Source organism: Emys orbicularis, chromosome 4, assembly GCF_028017835.1.
Source record: "Emys orbicularis isolate rEmyOrb1 chromosome 4, rEmyOrb1.hap1, whole genome shotgun sequence".
Taxonomy (NCBI): Eukaryota; Metazoa; Chordata; order Testudines; family Emydidae; genus Emys; species Emys orbicularis.
In genome coordinates, this window is record NC_088686.1 from 121,363,649 (window position 1) to 121,388,813 (window position 25,165).

The following is a 25,165-nucleotide window of genomic DNA, read 5'->3' on the forward strand; positions in this document are numbered from 1 at the left end:
TCAAAGTCCCTCTGTATGTGTTTGAGCTTTTGAGGAGACAAAGTTGGCCTCATTTTTCTTACCAGGTTGGTGTCTGTCCTTCATGGGCCACAGAAAAAATGAATGCATCAGAACATGTTTGCTGGAACTCCAAAATGTCCTTGGACCATGTCCTTCCAATGCAGCCAAGTGTCAGATATAGTACAAGTATTTTTCATTTGCACAGGCCGATCCTCTATTCAGTCACAACCTTACAACAACAAAACATGCTTCTGTGACCATGAAAGTTAATATTACAGATCCCCTCTTTGAAGGGCTATTAGTCAGGCTGTTCTTTGCTTGCAGCAGGTTCAGAATGCACTGGCATGATTGCTCACTGATTCAAACAACCAGGATTACATCATCCCCACCGTGCATTCTTTATACTGGCTGTTTGCAAAGTGATTGATTTTCTTTAAATTGGCTGAATGTGGAGATTAAAACCTATGTTGGTCTCAACTCTGCACTGCTGGGTATCTGACATAATGCACCAATCCCCTTTCAGGATCCCAACCATTGCTTCTGCACTCAGCAGGCATGTTTGCTTTTTTGCTGTGATGGCCACTGCAATGTGGAGTTCATTCCCCTTGACATGCATCTGATTTTGTTCCTCGTTCAGAAAAAGCTTTCCCCTCTTTTCCCTAATGTATCTTTAGCATGGCTAAACCTCCTTCCCATTATTTCAATTGGACCGTCTGATTTGTTTTTGTGTTTCTGTTTTAAGAGGCTGTATTTGTGAAGTTTTTATGATATTGTGTTTGCAATTACTCTGCTGCAGAGCACCCTAAACGCTTTGGGAGGGAGATTAGCTATATAAATAAAACTAGTGTTACTGTTTCCTAATAACCAAAATTTTCACCACAGCCTCTGAGTAAGAGGCAAAGTACCAGAAGCAGAGATTTGGATCATTCAAGGAGGAAGATGTAATAACACCATGCAGCTAGGGTGACCAGATGTCCCGGTTTTATAGGGATGGTCCCGATATTTGGGGCTTTGTCTTATATAGGTGCATATTACCCCCCACTCCTGTCCCGATATTTCACACTTGCTGTCTGGTCACCCTACATGCAGCTAGGTCAAGGTTTGCAAGTGTGAAATTTACAAAACACGCACATATCTTCCTGATCCATGTGGAAATTGGTTTCCACACATACCTGATTAAAAAGATTATAAACTTTGTGATATTTTTGTAGCTGTTCAGTGAAAAGTGTGCTCTGTGTAGAAGCTGATTGAAAAATAGAAAACATTATTAGTGAAAAAAATCAAAAAGTGTTTAAGCCATTTTATTTCTGCAGATTTGGAGCTGGAGAAATTTCTTGTTCAAATTTTTTTTTGTAAAAATGTCTATAGAAAATGCTCTTCTCCCCCAGATGCTTCGTTTCCTTTACTCCTGTTCTCCCCTTACCCTTTTCCTCCCTTTCTTCCTCTCTACTCCTTTTCTTTTTTCTAATTTTGCCTCTGAAAAAAGAAGGAAGTGAAGGAAGAGGGAGAAGAAAGGAAAAATGATGAAATAAAATATTTTTTTTGTTTTATTCTCCCCCCCACCCCTCACCAGTTTCACAGAGAAAAGGGAAATTTTTGAATAAACACTTCTTTGAGGGGAAAAATCTGACTTTGGAAAATAGAACGTTTTTTGGTTTAAATAAAAGTTAGTTAGAAAACTTTTGACCAGTTCTAGTTCTGAGATGAAATAGTAGGATACACACAGAGTAATTGTTACTCTAACAATCTTACTTCAGATAAAAAACTGCACCCAAAAGATCTGAATTTCAAAGCCAAGGGGCAAGATTTTGAAGTGACTAGTGATCTGGGGTGTATTGACCTGAGACCCCTTAAAAGGGCCTGATTTTCCCTGGGTGGGTGCTCAGCACTTTCTAAAAATTGGACCCCTTTAGGAGTCCCAAGTCAGGCACCCAAATCACTAATCGCTTTAATACTTGGCCAGGGTGATGACATTCTCATGAAAATGGGCATACTCCTGCCTGCAGGTGTCCAGTGGGTGTTATTTTAAACAAGTTGAAAAATTCATAATTGTTGTTTTGCGAATAAGCTAAAGGACCTTTCCAGTACAGAGTGCAGGTGAATTTAATAGCATGTTTTCCCATTAGCATTAGTCGGAGTTATGCCGCTTGATCTCTATGCACCATGCTGAAATTCTACCCTATTGTGATTAATATCATGTACAGGGCAGTGCAATGGATGATACCTAAGTTTCCTCATCTGTGTGCAAATCCATATCCCTACACACATTAGTTTTTGCTCTTTGTGAAAACATGACATAGGGCCTGGGACTACTGTTTCCCTTTCGCTACCCTCATCGGCCACAAACTGTCTTGCGAGGCTTTGAGCCTTTTGCCATCTGTGTAGATGAGTTTCTTTATGGACTCTTCAGTTCAGAGTTTAGCTGTATGTCTGGGTAATCTTCCTTTCAAACATATGGAGTGAGGCCTGTTTTCATGTTCCAGAGAAGCCTAGAATTGTTGTCAAACTGAGGAGCAAGGGACCGATTCCGAAGAATGAGATTTTTGTCTCAGCTTCTACAGATACCAGAACTTATATTCACAGTATGTCTGCAGCTACTACCAGTGAAAATCACATTTGCTGGATTGGGCCTGCTTGAATAAAAAACACATGGATTTCTGCCTCAGGTAATGTGATTAATCATTGTGTGGTAAAAAGGAATGTTTCTATTGTACCTATCTGGAGCTTATGTTTAAATTTACCATATCATGCACATACTTGTATGTGTGCATTTTATTTGTAAAACTAGGCCTTAAAAACATGAACATCCATTAAAGGGAGACATCAGGCCAAGCTGGTGTAAATTGGTGCATCTTTGCTGAAGTCAAAGGAGCTGCACCCATCTACAGTGACAGAGAATTTGGTCCAACATCATAGTTTTTCTTGCATGTCATTGTAACTGCATCAAACTGTCATGCAGTTCTCTAGAAGAGAAAAATAGAGGAAAAATGCCTCACATTGGTGTAAATAGAATCATAGAATTGTAGGACTGGAAGGGACCTTGAGAAGTCATCTAGCCCAGTCCCCTGCACTCATGGCAGGACGAAGTATTATCTAGACCACCCTGACAGATGTTTGTCTAACCTGCTCTTAAAACTCTCCAGTGACAGAGATTCCACAACCTCCTTAGCCAAGTTATTTCAGTGCTTAACCACCCCGACAAGAAGTTTTTCCTAATGTCCAACCTAAACCACTATTGCTGCAATGTAAGCCCTTTGCTTCTTGTCCTATCCTCAGAGGTTACGGAGAACAATTTTTCTCCCTCCTCCTTGTAACAACCTTTTATGTACTTGAAAACAGTTATCATGTCCTCTCTGTCTTCTCTTCTCCAGAATAAACAAACCCAATTTTTTAAATCTTCCCTCGTAGGTCATGTTTTCTAGGCCTTTAATCATTTTTGTTGCTCTTCTCTGGACTTTCTCCAATTTGTCCACATCTTTCCTGAAATGTGGCACCCAGAACTGGACACAATACTCCAGTTGAGGCCTAATCAGTGCAGACTAGAGTGGAAGAATTACTTCTCATGTCTTGCTTACAACACTCCTGCTAATAAATCCCAGAATGATGTTTGCTTTTTTTGCAACAGTGTTACACTGTTGACTCTATTTAGTTTGTGATCCACTATGACCCCCAGATCCCTTTCTGCAGTACTCCATCCTAGGCAGTCATTTCCCACAAATAAAAGCAAGAGAAAGTGTCATCTGAGTTAGAGAAGCCTGATGATGCCTGATTCCTCTTCATGGAGAAATCTATAGGAAATATTGACCTCACTACCCAAATTCCTTGCTATTAAAGGTGAACTTCACCCCAGCGTAGGGCTTGGCACAAGCTCTGTGCACCAATTTTAAGTCCTATTTAAGCCCTTGTCGGTTTAAGAAAGAATTAGGAGATGCCATGTGTTTTGTGCTGGGTTTTCTTCACACGGGTGAATTTCACTCTAATTGACTTGACTATTGTGGACTTGCTTGTTACTAATACTTTGCACATATATATCCTTGTGTGGCTGATTCCCAAAGTGCTTTTGGAAATGGTGACTTATTAATCCTCATGACATCTTTGTGATGTAGAGAAGTATTAGCATTATTAGTTTCATTATCCAGACTGGTAAATTGAACAAAGCATATGAGGCCTAAATTGCCAAAGGCATCCACAGACTTGGGTGCCTGACCTGATTTTTGAGTGGTGCTGAGTACCTACAGCTCTCATGGACTTCAGATGAAGTTGTGAAAATCGGGCCCTAGGGCCAGAATTTTCCTCCTTACTCTGGCCCTTTTTATGAGCCTGAATTTGGCAGGGACAGAGTTTTCCAATCACTGGAACTGAGCAACGCAGCCACAGGCTTAACGGGCAGGGGGGGCCATAGCAGATGCCACTACGGGGATTCTAAATGGCATTGTCACCCACAAGCAGCTCAGCTTGGTCTGCCTGAACTCACGTAGCTCCCCTGCTTAAAGCCACCATCGTCCCACTTGTCTGCAACTTCTGTGCTGTGCCTCTAAGGATATGTCTACGCTAGTCAGAGGCGTGATTGCAGCCGTTGTAGGCATACCCACATGAGCAGTAATCTAGCTATCCTGGCTAAAAATAATAGTGAAGATGTGGTGGCATGGATCCCGGCATGGGCTTATAATGGAGTACCTATCCAGGGTTCCAGGTGGGCTTGTCCTGGCACTGAAGCCCACACCGCTGCATCTTCATGGCTATTCTTAGCATGCTAGCTAAATGTAAAGCTATCGTGGATACTCCTACGCTAGCTCCATTCACGCCTCCAACTCCAGTGTAGACAGACCCTCAGAGGCCAACGCTGAATGCTTTTGAAAATCCGACGCTAGTTGTCTGAAAGGTAGGAGCTCAAAAAATGCGGCACCCAAAAGTAGTGGATACTTCTGATACTAAATGATTTCCTCTTAGACAGCCAGTAGCAGAACTAGGAATACAACTCAGGAGTTCTATATCCCAGCCCTCTGCTTTAACCATTGCACACACTTTCCTCCTATTAATTGCAAAAGAGATGCTGGAGTTTTCAGCAAGACTTCTCCTGCATTTACATCTGCTTTAGATTCCTTCTTTCTGCCTTCCTAATAATTCTAAGAGACAGGATGACAGCATTGGTTGGGGGGGGGGGGGAATCTATAAATAATACAGTATGTAAAGTGGCATTTACCCAGAGTCTTAAAACTCTCATACTCTGATTTGATTCTGTTATTTTTATAAACTTCATCTTTCTTGTCACTGACAATGATTCGTATAAATATTAACTGTTCCATTTAAATCAGCTGCATGTAAGAGTGAGACTGAGTTGTAGGATTCTTTGGGGCCCTACCCTGCAGTCCTTACTTGGGCTAACCACACAATGAAATCAGTGGGAATTGTGCCTGAGTAAGGACTGCAGGACTGAGTCCACTAATCCTTTCCAAACTTGCCACACTCTCAGATATCCTAACCACTGGATGGCAGATGCTGTATTTTTGATTTTCAGCAACACTGATATTTAAAACAGAAATAATATTACTTCTTTCTCCCCTTTCTTTTGCAATATATAAAACAAGGTGAGTTAACCTGAATTAAAATTCTTCATCTACCCTAATCTGAAGAGTATTTTTGGAGTGCAGGGTGATTTCTTATCTGTGCCTCTAGATTGTCTTGCGTGCTGTTTCTATTTGCACAGTGTGAGCACTTCTCCTTCCTTATACTTGGTCGTGTGCTCTGTCTTGATTATCAAAAAATGAATAAGTAAAACATTTTAAAAATTGAAATTTGTCCAACGTTGTTTTCTCCCTAGTCTGTACAGAGATGCTCTTTTGACAGTAAAAGAGGACGATTCCTTGTGTGCTTGTTACTTCTCAATTGTAATAAGATTGTATCTCTATTATAGCTGGAATGGACATGACATCAGATAGTCAGTAACACTAAGGAGCTGCTCCTGCTTTCATTGAAATCCAATGGCAAAGCTCCAGTAACAGATAAATGACAGCAGAGGGGGATCTTCTGCAATCAACCCTGCTGAATAGTTCCTCTAAGTAACATTTGGACAAGCATACCGTGCAGGTTGCAAATCTAACAACTGCAACATTTAGTGATAGCGCGTGCGGTGCTTGTTTATGCCATAGCTATAGTGCACATGCTGCAAAAGGTCAAATTCTGCTCACCCTGGCGGTGCTCCTTAAGGCCACGATCCTGCAAAGACTTGTTCATGTGCTTAACATTATGCAGCAGGAGTAGTCCCACTGAAGTCACTTTCATAAAGTGGTGACATTCCACTTTGCAGTATGAAAAATTCTATTTATCAACTTCCACTCAAAGAAAATTCCTGTTATCATAAAATATTGATGACTGTGACAAAAGTAGCTTTCTGAGGTTTCAAAGACTCTTGCCTTTACACATAGTGTCTGAAAGGTGACAGAATGATAGCACTGGGAAATGAGTCTCTTCAGGACAGGTTAACTAATGTGTCCCTGCCCTGACTTTGGAGACTACCTGTAAGGCTGAGAGTGTTGTTCAATCTCTAGGGATGAAAAGCCCATCTCCTCCTTACTAGGATGCTAACTCTTTGTGGTGTAAATATCTACCCAGTAGAAACTGTACTAAGATCACAACTCATTTCATGTGCCATGCCCTAAAGTCATCAGCTGGCAAGGAATTGCTTTGAGCTGGTGATTTATAGCATATTCACATGGTGATACCAAACGAGTGAGCTATCCAGTCCCTGAACTATAAATACATGACACTACAGATATCTCTCCTCCGCTATCAAGCCAGGGCCTGCTCCAGCTAAAGTCAACAGTGAAATTGTCATTGAATACACTGGAAACAGGATCTGGCCCCAACTTGTTGGGAAATGTTGTCTTGCTTTACATATATTTTATTGTTATGTTGATTAGTCTGGGGAACTCTTTGCCACAATATGTCACTGAGGACAAGAGGTTAGCAGGATTCAAAAAAGGATAGAATGTTTATCTGGATAACATAAATATCTGGTTATAATAATTTTTAAAAAGAGTTTGGAAAGTATATAAATGTGCGTGCTTTAACCTTTTAAATTATGAGTATTAAGAAGAAATTTTCCCTGGGGACAGTTATTCCATTACTGACTAGGGCAGAGGTTTTTTACATCTTCCCTTGAAGTAGCTAGTACTGGCTTCCAGTGGAGACAGGATACTGGGCTAGATGGACAACTGGTCTCAATGAAACTGGAAATTCCTGTGTTCCCATGTGAACAAATCTGAGATGGTTTTGATTCTGGCTGAGATGAAGATCATCTTGTTGCTCAGTGATACTCAGACTTCAGTGGTTCAGGAGCCAAATTAGCGATCAGCATTACCCAAAAGACCCACAGTCGTGTGAATTCGTTTCATTTACTATTTATATTTATATTATTCTCACAGCAAAATGACTGACCAAGTATTATTATTTTATCAACTGCAATTGGTTATTAACATAGTAAAAGCATCCTGATTGGGTAATAACTTACATTGGTTAATAATTAAATCACACCGTGTTTTAATATCACATGGCTGCAAAGAGCTGCAGGAGATGCATTAAAGAGCCACTTGTGGCTCTCGAGCCTCAGTCTGGGTATCACTGATCTTGCTCTATGGGTGAATGTCAGCTAAACGGAGGCCAAGGTTAGGGGAGTCATTTTTTCCTTGACATTTGGTAGTTTGCTTACGTTGTTTTGTGTGTTTAGCGCAGAGGGCTGGCAATGGGCAAACAGTGCATATTAAAGCACAAAACAATCTGAGAGAAATAGAAGTTCCGTGGTTTCACACTGTCACTTGGACAGTGCAGTTCTGTACTTCATCAAACAACTTGGGAAACGGGAAACGCTTGTAAATAGTTCACTTCATCGTCTCTTTTTATTATGATTATTATTTATTATTTTATTAAGAATTATTAGAAAAGTACCTGCTCTCTACAAGGAAGAAGGTTTAAATGGATGAACACCTCACATAAAGGGACAAATTGTTGCCACCTGTTGAACTGGGGGGCGGGGGGAGGTGCAAGTAGCTTTCCCTCTTCTTCACGCCCCTCATTCAGGCTGGTTACAAAAGCAGTTTGTCTTCCCAAAGGAGGTATTACTCCCATTTTTACAGCTAGGGAACTGAGGCACAGAGAGACTGCAATTTGCTCAAGGTCACATAGGGATTCTGGCAGAGTCTGGAATTGAACCCTGAGCTTCCGAGTCCCAGGCCACAGCCTTAAATACAAGATCTGCCTTTGTCAAAATAGGGCATAAATTGGTCATGAATGGTGCATAAGCCTTGCATGGATTTCACCCATGTAGCGTACCTAGGCTATCCAGAGCCACAGGATGAAATTTTACCAGGGTCAATTCAGCCCTTCCTACTTCCCAGGAAGTTTCTGTGTATCTGTATTTTAGGTGGGACCTAAAATGCTTCTGCTTCTTGCAATCTTACTGACATCTGCAGCTAAATTAAACTTATTTTGATTCTTAATGGAGCAGACTTTCTAAATGCCCTTTTCTCAAGAAGAGTGAGTGCACTTTTGTGGTATTGATTTATTGCTGTTTAGACATAGCTAACACTTCAAGTAATCCATACTGGTTTAAATGAACATAAGCTCTTTTAATAAAACTACTTGCACCCTTGGGATTTTTAGAAAGTATAAACATCTAGGACTAATCAACCAACCACCCGATGTCGCTTGCTTAAGCAAAACTCATATAAAAGTGCCTTCATTTTGCACTGAAAAAACACCTGACACTAAAAGACACTGGTTAGGGTATCAAAGAGCTGGTTAAGCCATGCTTGATTTGTCTGGAAAACATAAGTTAAAAGCAATTGTGTAGCATGTGGGCCAAATCCTGAAAAATGCTGAGAAGCAATGGGAAGGTCTTCTTTAAAAAATGATGGCCCATTACGGAGATATACCTATCTCATGGAACTGGAAGGGACCTTGAAAGGTCATTGAGTCCAGTCCCCTGCCTTCACTAGCAGGACCAAGTACTGTCCCTGACAGTTTTTTTTGTTTTGTTTTGTTTTTTGCCCCAGATCCCATAATGGCCCCCTCAAGGATTGAACTCTCAACACTGGGTTTAGCAGGCCAATGCTCAATGGCCAAGGTTATGATGATGTGGTTATTATAGTACAGACTAGAGGCCACAGTCAAGGTGTAGTCCTCATGGTGCTTGGTGCTGTACATACACAAAGCCAGAGACAGTTCCTACCCCTAGTCTAAATAGACAAAACATACAAAGAATGGGAGGCAAAACAGGGGCATAGAGAGGTGAAATGACTTGCCCAAGGTCACTCACACAAGTGGCAGAGCTGGGACGAAATCATGGCCCCATGGAAGTCAATGTGAGTTTTCCCATTTGCTTCAGTGGGCCAGGATTTCACCTCAGGTCTCCTGACTCCATCTCCAGTGCCCTCTCTATTAGACCACACTGCCTCCATGCCAGTGGCAGTTTCCAGGTGTTCAGCACCTCTCAGGATTTGTCCCTGTATGTACTAGAAGTTCTCCTGAACATCTAATTCCTAATGTTGTGCCTAGAGCCTTTCTTTATAATTTATAACTGGACAAACCAGAACACTGGATCCAAATGCCAGAGAGTCTCAGATGTTATGGTGAGGAGGGCTGTGTAAGAACCTGAATAAAATAGAATAGATTGGTGGAAATTCAGTTTCAAATTGAAATCTTTCTGACTTGTGTAAATCTCTATAATACATCAAACAATACATGATGTGGACTGACCAGGGCTCTCTCTATTTGCATGGGAAATAAGCACATAAGAATGGCCCTATTGGGTCAGACCAAAGGTCCATCTAGCCCAGTATCCTGTCTGCTGACAGTGGCCAGTGCCAGGTGCCCCAGAAGGAATGAACAGAACAGGTCATCATCAAGCGATCCATCCCCTGTCACCCATTCCCAGCTTTTGGCAAACAGAGGCTAGGGACACCATTCCTGCCCATCCTGGCTAATAGCCATTGATGGACCTATCCTCCATTAAATTATCTAGTTCTTTTTTGAAATGCAGCTTTATGTTTTCTTTGTTGCTAAGGTGTGATTCAAGAACTTCTGGATGCCCTCTGGAGGGCACAGGGGAACACAAGGGTACAGGGACCAAAAGAGTGTAATGTAAGGTCTCTAATGAAAGCCAGTGTCACACTGGTCACCAGAACCATTGGAAAATGTGTGGATGGATGTTGTGAATTGAGATGTTCTTAAGGTTTGTGACTAGGGACTGGTCAAAGGAAAGGCAAAAAGCAGGTTTTCTTTCATGTAAGAAGTTTTTATCTATCTGTCTGTATACATGTAAATGAAGTATTGTCTAGCTCACAATGGGCATCCATTTACAGACTTAGCCCAGTGCTAATGAAGGATTGGGAAATCTTAAGGGAGGAAATTTACAGGAAGAAGTAATACAGCACAGGAGAGCCCTGTTTACAAGAAAGGACAATATACTTTTAGGGGTATAACCAAGGGGTATGGAGGAGCAGCCTCATTCATGTAATCTGTGAGGACAAGCCACCAGCAGGCTTGATCTTATGAGAAGGGGTCTCAGCCAATTTGGTTGAAAATGCTGGGGAAAGGACGTGGAGTAAGCCGTCTTGTAAGAGAGAGGGGAATGCCTTGTTAGTTAAGTTTAGACTCTAGAATGCATATTGTGATTTTGTTTAATGTATAACCATTTGTTCCCAGTATTCTCACTCTATCACTTGAATCTCTGTCCTGTAATAAACTTAGGCGTGGTTTACACTATCAACTTATGTCAGTATAACTACGTCACTCAGGGGTATGGAAAATCTCCCACCGGTGTACGTAATGTTTTCACTGAGCGCTACAATGGTGCAGCTGAACTGGAGCAGCTGTGCCACTGCAGCACTTGTAAGTGTAGACAAGCCTTTATTCTTGCTTTCTCTCTCTCTGTATATATGAAGTGCTGTATATTCCGAAGGGTGTGGATCCTGAGTTGAATCTTGTAAGCTGGTGTGTGCTGTTCCTTTGAGAGTAGTGGCTCTGAGACTTCGGGGGCTTTTCAGGGGAACAGGGATTGAGCACTCTGGGGACACTCTGAGGACTCAGGGGTCGGTGTGCGCCTGTTGCTAACCGGTAGAGAGAGAGAGCGTGAGGCTTGCAAGGCAGTGCTTGTGTTGCCTGAGGCTGGTGGTTTGAGCCTGTGAGCTGATCCACAGCAGGTACAGACAAGGCTTTCTCACACTAAGGGCAGGTGGTGGCAAGATGCCTTACAACATATCAAACAATGCATGATCCGGACTGATCGTGCTTTCTGTATTTGAATGGGGAACGTAGCTATATGTTGGTGGAGCATGATTTTCTGTTTTCTTTGATGCTAAGGAAACTAGGAGCTATTACATCTGATAGAATTCTGTACCCATTTGGAAAGACTTTTTAAGTGAATGTTGAGTTGATGGCCCAGGAAATGAAGGAATGTATATGTATCTGCCCAGTCATGCAGACTGAAATGCCTATTTAAGTCACGTATGTCCTTGGGATATTGAAGAATTCAGTTAGAGCAGATCTTGTTTTTGTTGCTTAAAGAACTAGCTTTCTTCTGACTGGCTGGTGTTGGTGGCTTTTTTTTTTTTTTTTAAAGGTTCTCTTTCCATCACTCAAATGAAAGTCCAGAAAGATGTTTTAAATTGTTTTATGCTATCACAAAATCATGACTGTCTTGACCTAACCTTTCTCAGTGTAAATCAAACAGCCCTCTGGTAAGATTTATCACTGCCAGGGAAGTATCAATATAATTACATAAGAGCATGCCAGCAGAGTGTGCCTGCGTTCTAAGAATGTGTGCAGCAGATATGTAGCTGGCTCTCTGCAGTACGCTGAAATCAGAGATTTATTGCATTTAACAGAGTCATTACAATGCAATTTTAACTTGCTGTTATTAAAGGGTCTTACATCATAAGCAATTACTGTAAAAAGCTTTGGATTTAGCTTTATTCATAATTTTTATAGCATGATTTATTAGAACCCCATTACATCCCATAAATCTTATCTGAAGAAAATGAAAATCAGTTAGGGCCTGATCCTTTTTACCTTTACTCATGTTGGGTAGTACTTTATTCTGTGTCTAGTCCCCCAGAAATCAATGGGACTTCTCAGGGAGTAAGGTACTACTCAGTGTGAGTAATGGTGGCAGATTGGGCCCTTAATGAGCATAGAAGAGGAATATCAAAATTGCACTAAAACTGTCAGCATTCAAATTTCACTGTGGGTTTATTTTATTTCATGCAATTCACTGATTCCCTCCAACTTTTTCATTCAACTGCTGTACATAGGAGATATATATGTGTCATATTTTTATATAATGCAGTGTTCAGAAGAGAAAGCCAAGTCAGTCTTCTAATACTGTTGTTTCTCCCTTCAGCCTAGATGCAGGATATAGAAACTGAGAAGCTAATTGCAGTACAGTTGCAGAGACCTCAAAATGGCTGCTCTGTTGTTGATTTATTCAAGAATGCACTGGAATTGCATAAAATCAAACCTGTACAAAATATGGCCCAATCCTGCATCCCTTATTTGTATGAGTAAGGAATACGCACTTGATTCAAGGATTGCTGGATTGGCCCCTGGTTAACAATCTTAACAGTCCCCATTTGCCCTTTCTCTTTACTAAATACAGCACTCAGATGTCATTTCATCAGAAATTGTTCAGACATAAAATTAAGTCTTGCAGTCTGAATAAAGACCTGATCCTGTACTCCTTATGCAGGGAAAACTCCCATTGACTTCATGAGTTTTTTGCCTGCATAAATACTATAGGTTTGAGTACATGTATTTAAGGTTTTGTTGAGAGACTTTTTTTAATAATTTGGAAAATTTTGTTCAACTTCATTGCCAATAAATTACCCAGAGAGATTTATTTGTATATTATGCCATAGTGCTTCAGAATCAATGTATATAATGTATCTATTCAAGAAATATACTGTAAATGATCTTTTGTTCTGTTCAACACTCTCAGACAAATTAGCCTTTCTTTTTGAAGTTAATGGGAGTTTTGGCATTAATTACAGTAAAAGTAGGATTGGGCCCTTTGTAGCTGATTTCATATAATTCTCAGCTTACATTAAAAATGAGGCAATACATATACACTTTGTTATTATTTGTTACTTAAATAGCACCATAAATGTACACAACTCAGTATCTAATATGTGTTTTGCAATGAAGGCAAAACAATATTCTAGAATATTAGACTGTAGATGGAAAAATAATTTTACTATGTATGGACTAATTTGTAACCATCAGTTGTATGTATCATACTTTAAAGTGAACATAAACTATAAATATATTATAAATAAAAGTTAACTGATCTCATCTCTCTTGCCTTGCCTTCCACACACAATGTGACACCACAGAACATCAGTATTTTATTGCCTTTTCTCCAACCAACACCAAAATAGCAAAGGTCAGAGTACGGGCAAAGAATATGTTTAGGGCTATGGGGCATAAGAGGAAAGACTGAAAAAACTAGATGCCAAATCTGACCCAATTGAAGTCAGTGGCAGCCCTCCCATTGACTGCAGTGGGACTGGGATTAAGTTTTAGGAGTACTGCAGGATGGTCTGATCTTGGAGTCCTTCCTCACACTGAAATGCCATGCACTTTAATGGGAGTTGTGTTTGTGCAAGGTCTATAGAGTCACAACCTCTAGGCTAAATCCAATAAACTCTTCATAACATGAACAGCCCCTAATCACATGAATAGCCCCATAGGATGAAACAGAAGCATAACAATAAATAAGAAACTATAAATACTCAGAGTGTAGCAGAAGCAGGGGGTGTTTTAAAAATGGAAACAGGGTGGAGGTTTAAAATAACAGTAAAAAGACGGGAAATAGGCAAAGGGAAGAAAATGTCCTTGAATCAGAATTGTCAGGTTGTGCACTAGCTACCCGAGGTAGACATGCAGTCGTACCATTGTTATCCTCATCTGTCCTCCCACTTGAGACATCTTGACTGAAATCAGATTGTAAGCTTTTTGGAGCGGGAACCATGTCTTCCTATGTGTAAATACAGTGCCCAGGAGAATGAGGCCCTGATTTTGATTGGGTGCTACCATAATATAAATGATTTACAAAAATAATAATTGAAGTCAGTGGAACAGCTCACATGAGTATATGTGTAAGTGTGATGGCTGCCATCTTGACCAATGTACCAGGGTCTTCCAGAACTGAAGGTATGAGCTACTACAGCTTGAGCTAAAGCTCTTTAGCTGGGGCTACAAAAGACTCATGCTCTGTGGATTGGGCATACAGTGGGACACATAACACACACTCACCAGTGGGTTACATAAGCATTTTCAGGAATGGCTCCCTTGATGGGAGAGAAAAAGGTTGAAAGGGGATATTAAAGAGGGGTATGAAATAATGAATTGTAAATGGGTGATTAGCGAAAACCTGTTGCGCACCATGATTTAGTCTATGCTGTAATCCAAGAACAAGGGAACCTCTTGTAACATTAAAAGGCAATACTTTTTACAAAGCTACAATGCAGTGTACAATATAATAAGCCTGTATCATTTTCTACCAAAGTATGGGCAATGAAAGGTTCAGGACGTTTAATCACAGGGTTAGACAAGCCCTTCCAGGGGAAAACCCACAGGGAGGGACAGGGCAGAAAATAATGTTGTAAGGGTTCCCTTAATGCAGTTTCTTTTAAATTCTTCTAGGGAGGTGGTGGTGGGGGGGGGGGGGGGGGGGGGGGCTTGGGTTTGCCATGCTCTGAAGGAGCCACCACCCACAGCAGCCCTTGGTAACCTCTTTTTAAAGGGTGGCCTTAGCATGAAAGGTGCTCTACAGGAAAATTAATATAACTAGAGGCAGAAGCTGGAACTCTGGAACCCCTGTAGGTTGGTCTGAAGGATAATGCATGTCTCCCCACCACACTTTGCTCTTGCTTTCCTGGCTTGCCCCTCCCCATGCCCAGATGGATTTCTTCCAGGGAGGGGACAGTTCCCTGGAGGTGGCTGATTCTTCCCTGCTTCTAATTAGGAACAAATCCACATAGAAAGGGTCCCTTGCAAGTGTTGCTTCAAGAGGCCCAATTTTTTTTTAATAAAATTATACCAACTATGTTATAAAGTTACAGGGACTATCCATCCTTCCTTCTAGGATTGCCAACTGTGACTGAGAAGAAAACTCCCTTCTTCCCTCCAGTAGAGCATTGCAGGACTTGGAAAGATGTTTATTATGAGGGCTGTCATCTAACTGTCTTGTGTCTGGCTGGAAGCAGGATGTTGAGCTAGATGGACCAGTGGCTGTTCTAACTTGGCCATTCCTAATTACAAGAAGAAAATGTAAAATGGTTGCAACACACACACTCAATATCAGTAGCCATATGATAATAATTCATTATGCAACTTCATTAAACAAAAAGAAAAGGTCCAAGAGAATACCCTGAGTTTCCCTAAGGAGCCTCCCGGAGTTTCTTTTGGGGGATTAGAATAGATTCCTCTGGGTCTTCAGATATTTGTGGAAACCAGAGCTAACAAGGGCTCCTAGTGCACCCAGACCCCATGGAGGAAGTATGGCTCCTTCTGGATCCATGTTGTCATGTGCTCCCCATCATCTGCTGCACCATCAACATTCCTGCAGGGGAGGGTTCTCTTGGTGCAGGATGAACTACCTTAAGTTTAACAAGGTTGACAGTCCTCTTGGGTTTGCAAAGAGAAAGTGAGGGCAACTCCATGAACGGTCTCACTCTCCCTTCCCACTTTGATCTACCCCTTCCTAACACAAGAAACCCATTCCTCAAGCACCACCCATGGAAGTAAGCAGGGGCTTCCATGGGGTCAAAAAGAAATGTGGGGACCATGATGCAGGACCATCACTCACCCTTACCATAAATTTCCCATAAGTCTCTCCTCCAGTTCACAACTGCTGATTTTCCTCGCTCACCTCTGCTCACAGGGAGTATCGTATGAGCCTAGGATTTAGAAGCCAAGCCGCTGAATGCTGCTTTCCACGGAACGCCATCATAGCTGCACCAGCTTTTATTTAAACCTTTTATTTAAAAGCAACAATAATGTTTATTCGGAAGTACTATAAGAGCCCTCAGCATTGTTAATAAAGAGTTTAAAACAGTTTAAGCTAGCATGAGCACATGCACACAAACTCTACTGAAAGCTCCAGATGCCCTGACATTGGCTAAGTTAACAACTGTCAGTTTAAAAAAAAAAAAACCCAGCTTATTAGGGATGTAGGAAACTGAATCCTGCAGTGCTTGTGTAGGCAAAACTCCCAGTTAAGTCAATGGGGAATTTGCCTGAATAAGGGCTGCGTGTTCAGACACTATACAAGGAAACAACAACTAAAAGGAAAGAGGCAGAGTACTAGGAAATTGTTTTTAACAATTCATATATAAAGTTGTCTTACAGATGCTTATGAGAGGTCCACGCTCGTTGTTACAATCGTGCCATCAGAACGCCCGGTAGATCTGAATAGCTTTTGTTTCACATAGTGCCCAGCCCTCAGCTGATGTAAACTGATGTAGTTCCATTGACTTCAATTGAGCTGTGCTGATTTACACCAGCTAGGAATCAGACCCTCTAAAGTTGCTATGTAGATTTTTTTTTTTTTTTGTGCCTATACTTACTAGTTTTAGGGCTAGATTTACAAGACATTTGGTTGTATAAAGATGCGGATAGACCCCTACTGGAATTTACAAAAGTGCCTAAGTGAGTTAGGTGCCTAACTTCTATTGGATTTCATCTAACCTGCTTACGAGCTTTTGTAAATCCCACTAGGTCTCTCTGCCTTCTAAGCACCTAAATACCTTTGTAAATCTGGCCTGTAGATTCTATTTTTCCAGTGATTATCATTACCCTATTTTCTCTCAATCCTATAGTGAGCTACTTCCCCCACCCCCCCTTCTTAGGCTTAAAAAGAAATGCCAGTTTTCAATCCATAGGGTAAACTATTACTGACCAGGCATATATGTTTTAGCGACACAGACATTTTTGGGGTGTGGAGGGAGGGAATGAAGATGTGCATAGTAGCCAGCCTTGCCAGGAGTAACATAATTTCCCTCCTTTCTACAAATGCACATCCAATCTGAGAACAGACACAATAACATGTGACCTAGGTGATCAATCATGCATTTCAAATACTGAATAGTCAAACTCTTGCTTACTCTAACAAGTCCTAAACCGTCCCTATACTGAAATATGGCCCTGATTACGCAAGAGAAGAACTAATACATTTTTTTGCAAAAATGACTAGATTTGTGTGTTTTGATTTTTTGTTCATGGATAATTCCTGGAGAAAATAGCCAAACCTGATATATAATAATTAATAATTGTATCAGATCTTATCCAGAGAACTGTTATTCTATTTATATATGTCACTATATGTGATCTATAGGGTTTTTTTAATATATACTGAATAGTTCAGTTTGTAAACTGTATTCTTTTTCACTTGCTGGTATTACAAGTACAGCTATAACAAGGATTTTAATTAAAATTTGTAAGTTTGTACTACCATGTTAAACATGTAATTTTGGTGAAACAGGAAAACATGAAAGCATTTATAAATCTAATAATCATCTTCACACCAACACTAACAAATATTATAAGCTCTAATTGGCTTATTTAAATGATTTAGTTTTTTAAAATAACAATTAATTTAAGCATTGGTGTATGACTAAAATATAGGGAGTAACTGAAAAAATAGTACAGTTGGTTACAATTCAGATGGAACTGTATTCATGTGTTTGTTACCTGATTATATTACTGTACTTTGCTATTGACTTCTTTAGCATACTGTCCATATATTAAAGAGGCTATTGATTATTTCACTGCTAATTAGCTATAGTGAGTTTGAGGTATTTTGTGATGTCTGTCATTAAATTACCACAGTATAGATCAACCTCTCTTTAGCTCCTTTACACACACAACCATTACATTTTGCTTTTATTAGAAAATGTTGAGTATCTCTTGGGGCTGGTCCACACTAAGCCCCCAGTTTGAACTAAGATACGCAACTTCAGCTACGTGAATAACGTAGCTGAAGTCGAAGTCTCTTAGTTCGAACTTAAAGGTACTTAACGCGGGTCCACACGCGGCAGGCAGGCTCCCCCGTCGACTCCGCCTACTCCTCTCGCGGAGCAGGATTACCGGCGTCGACGATGAGCACTTCCGGGATCGATTTATCGTGTCTAGACAAGACGCGATAAATCGATCCCAGAAGATCAATTGCTTGCCGCCAAACCAGCGGGTAAGTATAGACGTACCCTTAATGTCTTCTTAATGGACAGGGTGCATGTGTTGGTGGTGATAGCCTTTATGTAAGTTGTTAAAATGCTTATGCCGTATGTGATTGTAGATCATTAAATGGTTCTGTTATTTAAAACATTAAGTGTACACCTTAATTTTGTGTAATGACTAGAATTCATAATTCTCCAGTCTCATCCATAGCAATACCTTAAGGAAAGGACAGCTTTAAGGCCAAGTAGAAGTTGAAACACAGAGAAATGGGTATATAATTATGACTAAATTGTATAATATCTGCAGAATAACATGAATTCCCTTATAAAAGAACTATCACCATGAGCCAGTGTAAAGGGAAAGTCCTATCCCACTGGAATTCAAGGTTGTGCAAAGTCTTTTAATGTTGATCATAAACTTCAGCCTCCAATCTAAATCACATCAGTATTTTCATGACAAAACGTTAGAGATGATTTTACAAACTCTTCTTCATTTGCATCATTTCCCATGGGAAACATTGGCAGTTTGGCCTTAAGGCCATGCCATAAAATACGGGGCAGGTGCTCCATTTCTTATTGGGATGCTCTTTAGCAGCACATGCCTGACCACAAAAGAAAGCTGTTTCTAAAATCAATGTGTGTTAACACTTCGGTTCATTACAGGCAGCTGACGAAGCCTTTTGAAAGATATCCTCTAGCCTTCCCTCCCCATTTCCATGTTCTCTTGGCAGATATCAGGAATTTGAAAGCTGCAGCTCAACAGCACTGTCCTTTTATGTTGTGGTAAATATTTCATTAATCCCTGTACTATTTAAAGAAGCTCCTTTTAAATGTTAACTTCTTTCTTTCGCAGGAAATCTCAGAAGAGTATGTGAACAAAAATCATAAGAATATGCATAGAAACTACCTCAGGCTCTGCCCCATTCATTGAGTGTGCAGACGTGGCATCTCAGCATTAGAGATCTTTGCTGAGCCTTCACCGTCTGTTCACATATTGATCTACTCTATCCTTCTATCCCTTTTCATCCACTTATTCCTTTTACAGCCATTTATTTTTCCTCTAGTTTTATCTCATTCCTTAAATACACACACGAAACACTGATTATCCTCCCACACCAGTAAACCAGCCATGCCCATTTAGGGCTGGCAAGAGTTGTCTTAATGGTGCATTTGTAAGATAGGGACCACATCAAGTTGAGCTGTCTTCCCATGCTCCTTTCTATCATCCATTTCTCTCGCTTATCCAGAAAGATACCTGAGGGGTTGATCCTGATGCCACTGAAGTCAATGAGTGGTTTACCACTGACTTCAATAGGGACAGAATCAGTCCCTAGATTAGCATATGAATGAGTGATTATCCTTATACATCACTGCTCCAGAGGTACCTGTTTGGAGGAGTCAGTTGACTGTTTCAGAACACACTCACATCTAGCTATGGTGTGGATCACACCAGCATTCATTTGCATTAAAACTGCATGCAGGAGGGAGGAGGAACTGTCCTTCAGTATCCAGGCAAGAAACCCATCAAACACATCCCTTCTCCATGCACCTTGTTCTAAGGAACACCTCTCCCTTTCCACATGGAAAGGAAACAGCGGTTAGGTGGATCAGGGACACTGAAGGACGTTTATCAAAGAGTCACGATGGGAAATATTTAACACTGCATGTATAAGGAAATGGTACATGAGAGCTACCTTACAACCAGGAAACTCCCCAAACCTTTCTCCTACATTCGCTGCTTGTTTTAATGACTGCTTCTCATGGAGGGGAAATACTGGCTAGGTCAGCAAGGAGGATTGAAGGGGGAGCCTCTTCTGATTGGTAGGGTATAATTGTGACCATTTGGATGCAAGGTGGTGGGGAGGGAACTCATTCTCAATCTTCTGTGTACCTGCTCTAATGAACCTCTCTCCTGTCTCCATGGAAGTGAGAAAGGGCATGGGTCCATGCACGTGCTCTAGAGTGTAGGTCTCCATGTGCCCACGCATGTATGAATGCTCTACACAGCATGTGCCTGCTCTGGAATGCACATCTCCACGCGCCCATGCATGTGTCTTCCCTAAGCCACATGTGGCTATGCATGTGTGCCTGCTCTAGAGTCCAGGTCTCCATGTAACCATGCGTGTGTGTCTGCTCTAGAGTGAATGCAGTGCAATAGTGCCGAGGGTAATGAAGCTAGCAAGGACTGAGGTCAGGGGACTGTTCTAGGCAAGATGTAAGCATGGTGATTAGGGTGCTGATTGTATAGTTTACCCTTGCATATCTGGAGAAATAAGGGTCCTCAAAAAGTGCCCAGATGCAGGGCTGCCACCTTCTCCAGAAGCTGCCAGACCTGCCATCTGGGGCCCATGCATGTGTGTCTGCTCTAGATTGCATATGTACCTGCTCTAGAGGCCAGGTCTCAAGGTGACCATACATGTGTGTTTTCTCCAGAGTGAGTGTAGTTCAGTAGTGCTGAGGATAACGAAGTTAGCAAGAAGGACTGAGGTGAGGGATTGTCCTGGGAAAGACGTAAGCGTGGTGATTAGGGTGCCGATTGTATAGCTTACCCTTGCATATCTGGAGGAATAGGGGTCCTCAAAAAGTGCCCAGATTCGGGGCTGCCACCTCCTCCAAAAGCCCCCGGACCTGCCATCTGGTGAGTCACTGAGTGCCAGGCGTTTAGTCATCTCCAGCTCTTCCTCGCCATCCCCGGAGTCTCCGGTGCCATCTGCATCTCCGTCGTCAGCACTGCTATCCAGTGGTGCCCCACCAAAACTGTCAAGTGCCTCCTCGGCGTCCCGGTGCTGGCGGTAAGTCATCCAGCAGCAGGGCTCCACATCAGTCTCATCAATGCCCCAGAAGGCCAGCTCCTCCTCGTACAGAGGCCCACACACATCCGCTGGGCAGTGCAGCTTGCCTGTGCGGTAGTAGTTCAGGATGTGGGCAAAGACGCCCGGGTGCCGGTCGAAGAAGAACTCGTCTGTGCGTGGGTCATAGTCAAAGTGGCTGTGGGCATCGGGCTCAGCGATCCAGGCCAGCCGAGTGCCGGGCAGGGTGCGCAGGGTGCTGCGGTAAGTCTGGTGCCTAGTCCCTCCCACGTTGATCACGATGCGATCGCTCTCGTCGCCCTGGCCCATCTCGTCTCTTATTAGGCATGTCGCAGACTCATGCAAGGAAGCACGGCACACAGCAAGCACATAAGGGGGTGGCTTCTTGTCTGCAATAGATACCTAAACTGATAATTTATCCAGCTGGTCAGGAATCACCTAGGCAAAGGGCACCCAACTGGTGTCAGCCCCTTGTGCCTCTTCTTCCAAATGTTACAACCCCAAGGGCACCCCTGAAAATTAATGCTGGCAGTCCTAAGATTCCTTTTATTTGCAGTTAAAAACTCTTGTACTGTTTTATTTTAAGCCGGGGTTTGGAGAGGAGAGAACACCCACTCCCCAAGAACAGCAGTCGCAAAGGTCTGCCAGGTACCTAGGTATGGTGCAGGGGGGGGGAGGTTCTTTCCTTAGTTAGATGTGGCCAAAAAAGAATCCAGTGCTGCACATTTGTTCAAGGAACCTCTTAGTTGGGAAGGGGGCGGGGGGTTGATGATGGTGGCAGCAGGGTCCAAAAACAAACGGAGGGGGGAGGGGAAGGTATAAGGGGATCGCAGACAGACAGACACACAATGAGGGATGGAGGGGGCGGATACTATCGCCCAGCCGCAGCCACAGACCAGATCTATTGATGAAGGGTTGTTGTTGTTTTTTGAAATCTCTCTCTACTTTAAGTCCTTCAGAGACAGACAGAAGCAGAGGTAGCTGTCGTTGGGGAGGTCAAGACGCAGCGATCCTGATTTTAAAACCCCCAACCCCTCCCCCCCAAAAAACCCCCAATTCTTTGGGGGCGAAGGTAAAGCCACCGAAATATAGAAGCAGCAGAAGGGGAACAAAAAATCTCCAACTGCAGATCTTGAATCCAGACAAAAGCGACGGATCCGGCAGGGGACTCCCCTCTCGGCTCTCTCCTTGTTGATTCACATCACATTCTGCAGCAGTCCTGCCGGCAGCGGCAGGCGCCCCGGTACCTGCAAGCTGGCTTTGCCTGTCCTTGCTCTGCTGCTGAAGGAGGGATCACAGAGCGGTGCTGCCCAGGGGCTGCCCGGGCTTGGTGCTGAATGGACAGCGCTGCGCACAGAGCTCCAGCTCCCCGGCTGAGCTTTGGGGGGTTGCTCCTATGCAGAGAGTGGGGGGACTGCAAAGGGGGGGAATAGCAGTGCTGGTGGAGCCCCTTTATTCCTCCATCCCCCGCGGCTCAGGCAGCAGCAGGAGATCCAGCCGGGCTCTCTAACACCGCTGCCTCGGGTGGCTTGTGCTGGTGATGTGGAGATCAGTCCCCAACCCCACGGCCGCCGGCCCTGAGCTCGCAGGTGGTGCTGGAGGCTGGGTGCCAGCAGGGAACTAGCGGCTCAGTCCAGCCAGCCCGGTCTCCGGACACTTCAAGACGGCGCAGGCGCATTGGTCTCTGAATAGAGCAATTCTCCCTGGGTCCTAATGCAGAAGACGAGACTCACACATACACACGCAGAGACACAATCACCTGAAATGCAAACCCGTTGAAATGACAATCTCCTCCTCCTTCTCCCCGGGTTGGCTTCCCGGTGTGTGGGGTCGGTGGGGGGTTGTGTGTGCTCTGGACAGAAGAACAGCAACAGCAAAAAAGCAGCTGTGTAGTATCTGCTGCACAACCCTTGTGTCTATAGTCCTCGGTAAAGGTCTAATATGATCCTGCAGGGAAACATCCCCGTTATTCAGCTGTTTCTAGTTCTCTTCCCGCCCCCTCCCCTCTCTCTGGAAACCTGAAATTAACAACTTCAGTGGCTGCTGCAGTGGCTGACTGTCTGACATTTTTATTCTCCAAGAACCTGGTCCCAGGCAAATCATGTGGGAGGGTTTATTTGCTTATTTGTTTGCTTCTGGTTTTGCCTGAGGACAGTGAAGTGGAAATCTCCATCTGCTTGGTGAAATATACAGGAAAAAATTGCGCCTCCTTCAATGTAATGAATGGGCTGAATCAGCTGGGGTGTGTGTGTGGGGTGGGGGTGGGGGGTGATGTAGAGTCAGAAAATTGCCTCCCTATAGATTTTGCTGCTGGTAGCAAAATCTGAAATTAGCTACGAATAATTTTGTGTTCCCTCGAAAGCATTTCCTTTTAATTCTGTGGCACAGGTATAGAAACTGGTGATGGATGAGAGGGAATCCTGCCATAAATTGCTTCCCCTCATCTTTTCTCATGCCCTGATGCTGGAGTAGCAACTTCTGACATATGAAGGTGACCGTGGCAGCAAAATGCTTCCTCTTGCCTTTCCTCCTTCCCTGACATAAAGGCAGCATCTTTTGAGGGCAGAAAGACACCCTCTGCAGAAATGGCTTCTCTCGCCTGTCCTATGCTATTGTCCAGTGCGGAGCAATTATTGACAAGTGTCCCTCATTGATCAGGGAATTGGGGAATGGTTCTGAAGGAAAAGAACTTTCATTCTCTATTTAGTTTTAAATATGATAAGAATGTCAATTTATTTAAAATAGTATCCTGTTTGGAAAAGCTGTTTGGTGAAAAACAATATGGTACCTAGACCCCTGTTTGTTTCTTTCTCTCTCTAGTGCTGGTCCACTTCAGACTCTAAACTGCTCTGGAAAAAAGTTTCAGTCAGTTAAAATTGCTATGTGACAGCCGTGTACATCATTTAGAAAGGTGAAGCATTGAAATGCTAAGGAACTCATCAATCTTATGCTGCCCATGTAATAAATATAAATACATTGAGCCTTCTCCCTGCCTTATCTTGTACCTTTGTGCAGTCATTTACAAATGCAAGCGAAGTGGGTGTAAAATACTAACATTCCAATTTGCTTGTTGATTAGGCCCAACTATTATATAAACTAGTAATTGCTCAGCATCATGTAATGGTTATTCATGGAGTACATGTGGCCGGGGCAGATGTACACCCCACAGAATGTACCAAGGTCTTCTCATCACTATATCAACAGGACTGGCCTTTGCCAGGATTCTTGATTCAAGGAGATATAGAGCTGGTCTATACTACAAAGTTAGATCAGCTTAACTACATCTCTCAGGGCTGTGAAAAATTTCATGCCCTGAGCAATGTAATTAAGCCAACCTAAGCCCTGGTGTAGACACTGCTAGAGCCACAGTGTAGTAAGGATCTGGCCTACAGCACTTCGGTGGCAGAGCTGCAGCTGTGCTGATGTAGCATTTCTAGTGTAATGATGTTGTTTTGTATGCCTTCTCCCACCCCCCAGGACAATCTATTGGATGATTGTACTTAGTGTTAAATAGTTTGTGTGTATGGATCCTTTAGTCTTGTCTGTTTGGAAAGACATATGTTGATGACATAAAGTTAATAGCTGCGATTTGTAAAGCAGACTAATTCACTGGGATATGGGCACCTGCTCCTTTGAAAATCCCAGTCAACATACCAAAGAGATTTTCTCTAAGTTACTCCAGTAGGGCCCATTCATATGTGGAGAGGGACAGAAATGTAGGTAAGTTACCAATTTTTAACATGGTTAATTGGAATGACCCAGGTTATTATAGGCCTGTAAGCCTGACATTGATCCCAGGCAAGATAATGAAATGGCTGATATGGGACTCAGTTAATAAGGAATTAAAGGAGGGTAATGTAATTAATGCAAATCAACACGGGTTTATGGAAAACAGATCCTGTCAAATTAATGATATCTCTTTTTGATGAGTTTACAAGTTTGGCTGATAAAGGTAATAATGTTGACATAATATACTTTGACTTCTGTAAGGCATTTCATGTGATATCACATGACATTTTGATTAAAACTAGGCTGATATAAAATTAACATGGCACACAGTAAATTTATTATAAGCTAGCTAACTGATAGGTCCCAAATTGTAATTGTAAGTGGGGAATTGTCATT

General features: G+C 42.4%; 1 protein-coding gene across 4 annotated transcripts in view; it reads right to left on the reverse strand.

Moving 5' to 3' along the window:
* Positions 1-21,349, reverse strand: part of KCNC1 (potassium voltage-gated channel subfamily C member 1) — a 151,066-nt gene extending 129,717 nt beyond the window's left edge. For all 4 annotated transcript variants that reach the window (XM_065403605.1, XM_065403604.1, XM_065403608.1 and 1 more), the window contains exon 1: positions 20,780-21,349. In XM_065403605.1, coding sequence (XP_065259677.1) covers positions 20,780-21,349 — 570 coding nt within the window. The remainder of the gene's footprint in view (positions 1-20,779) is intronic.
* Between the last annotated feature and the right edge of the window lie 3,816 nt (positions 21,350-25,165).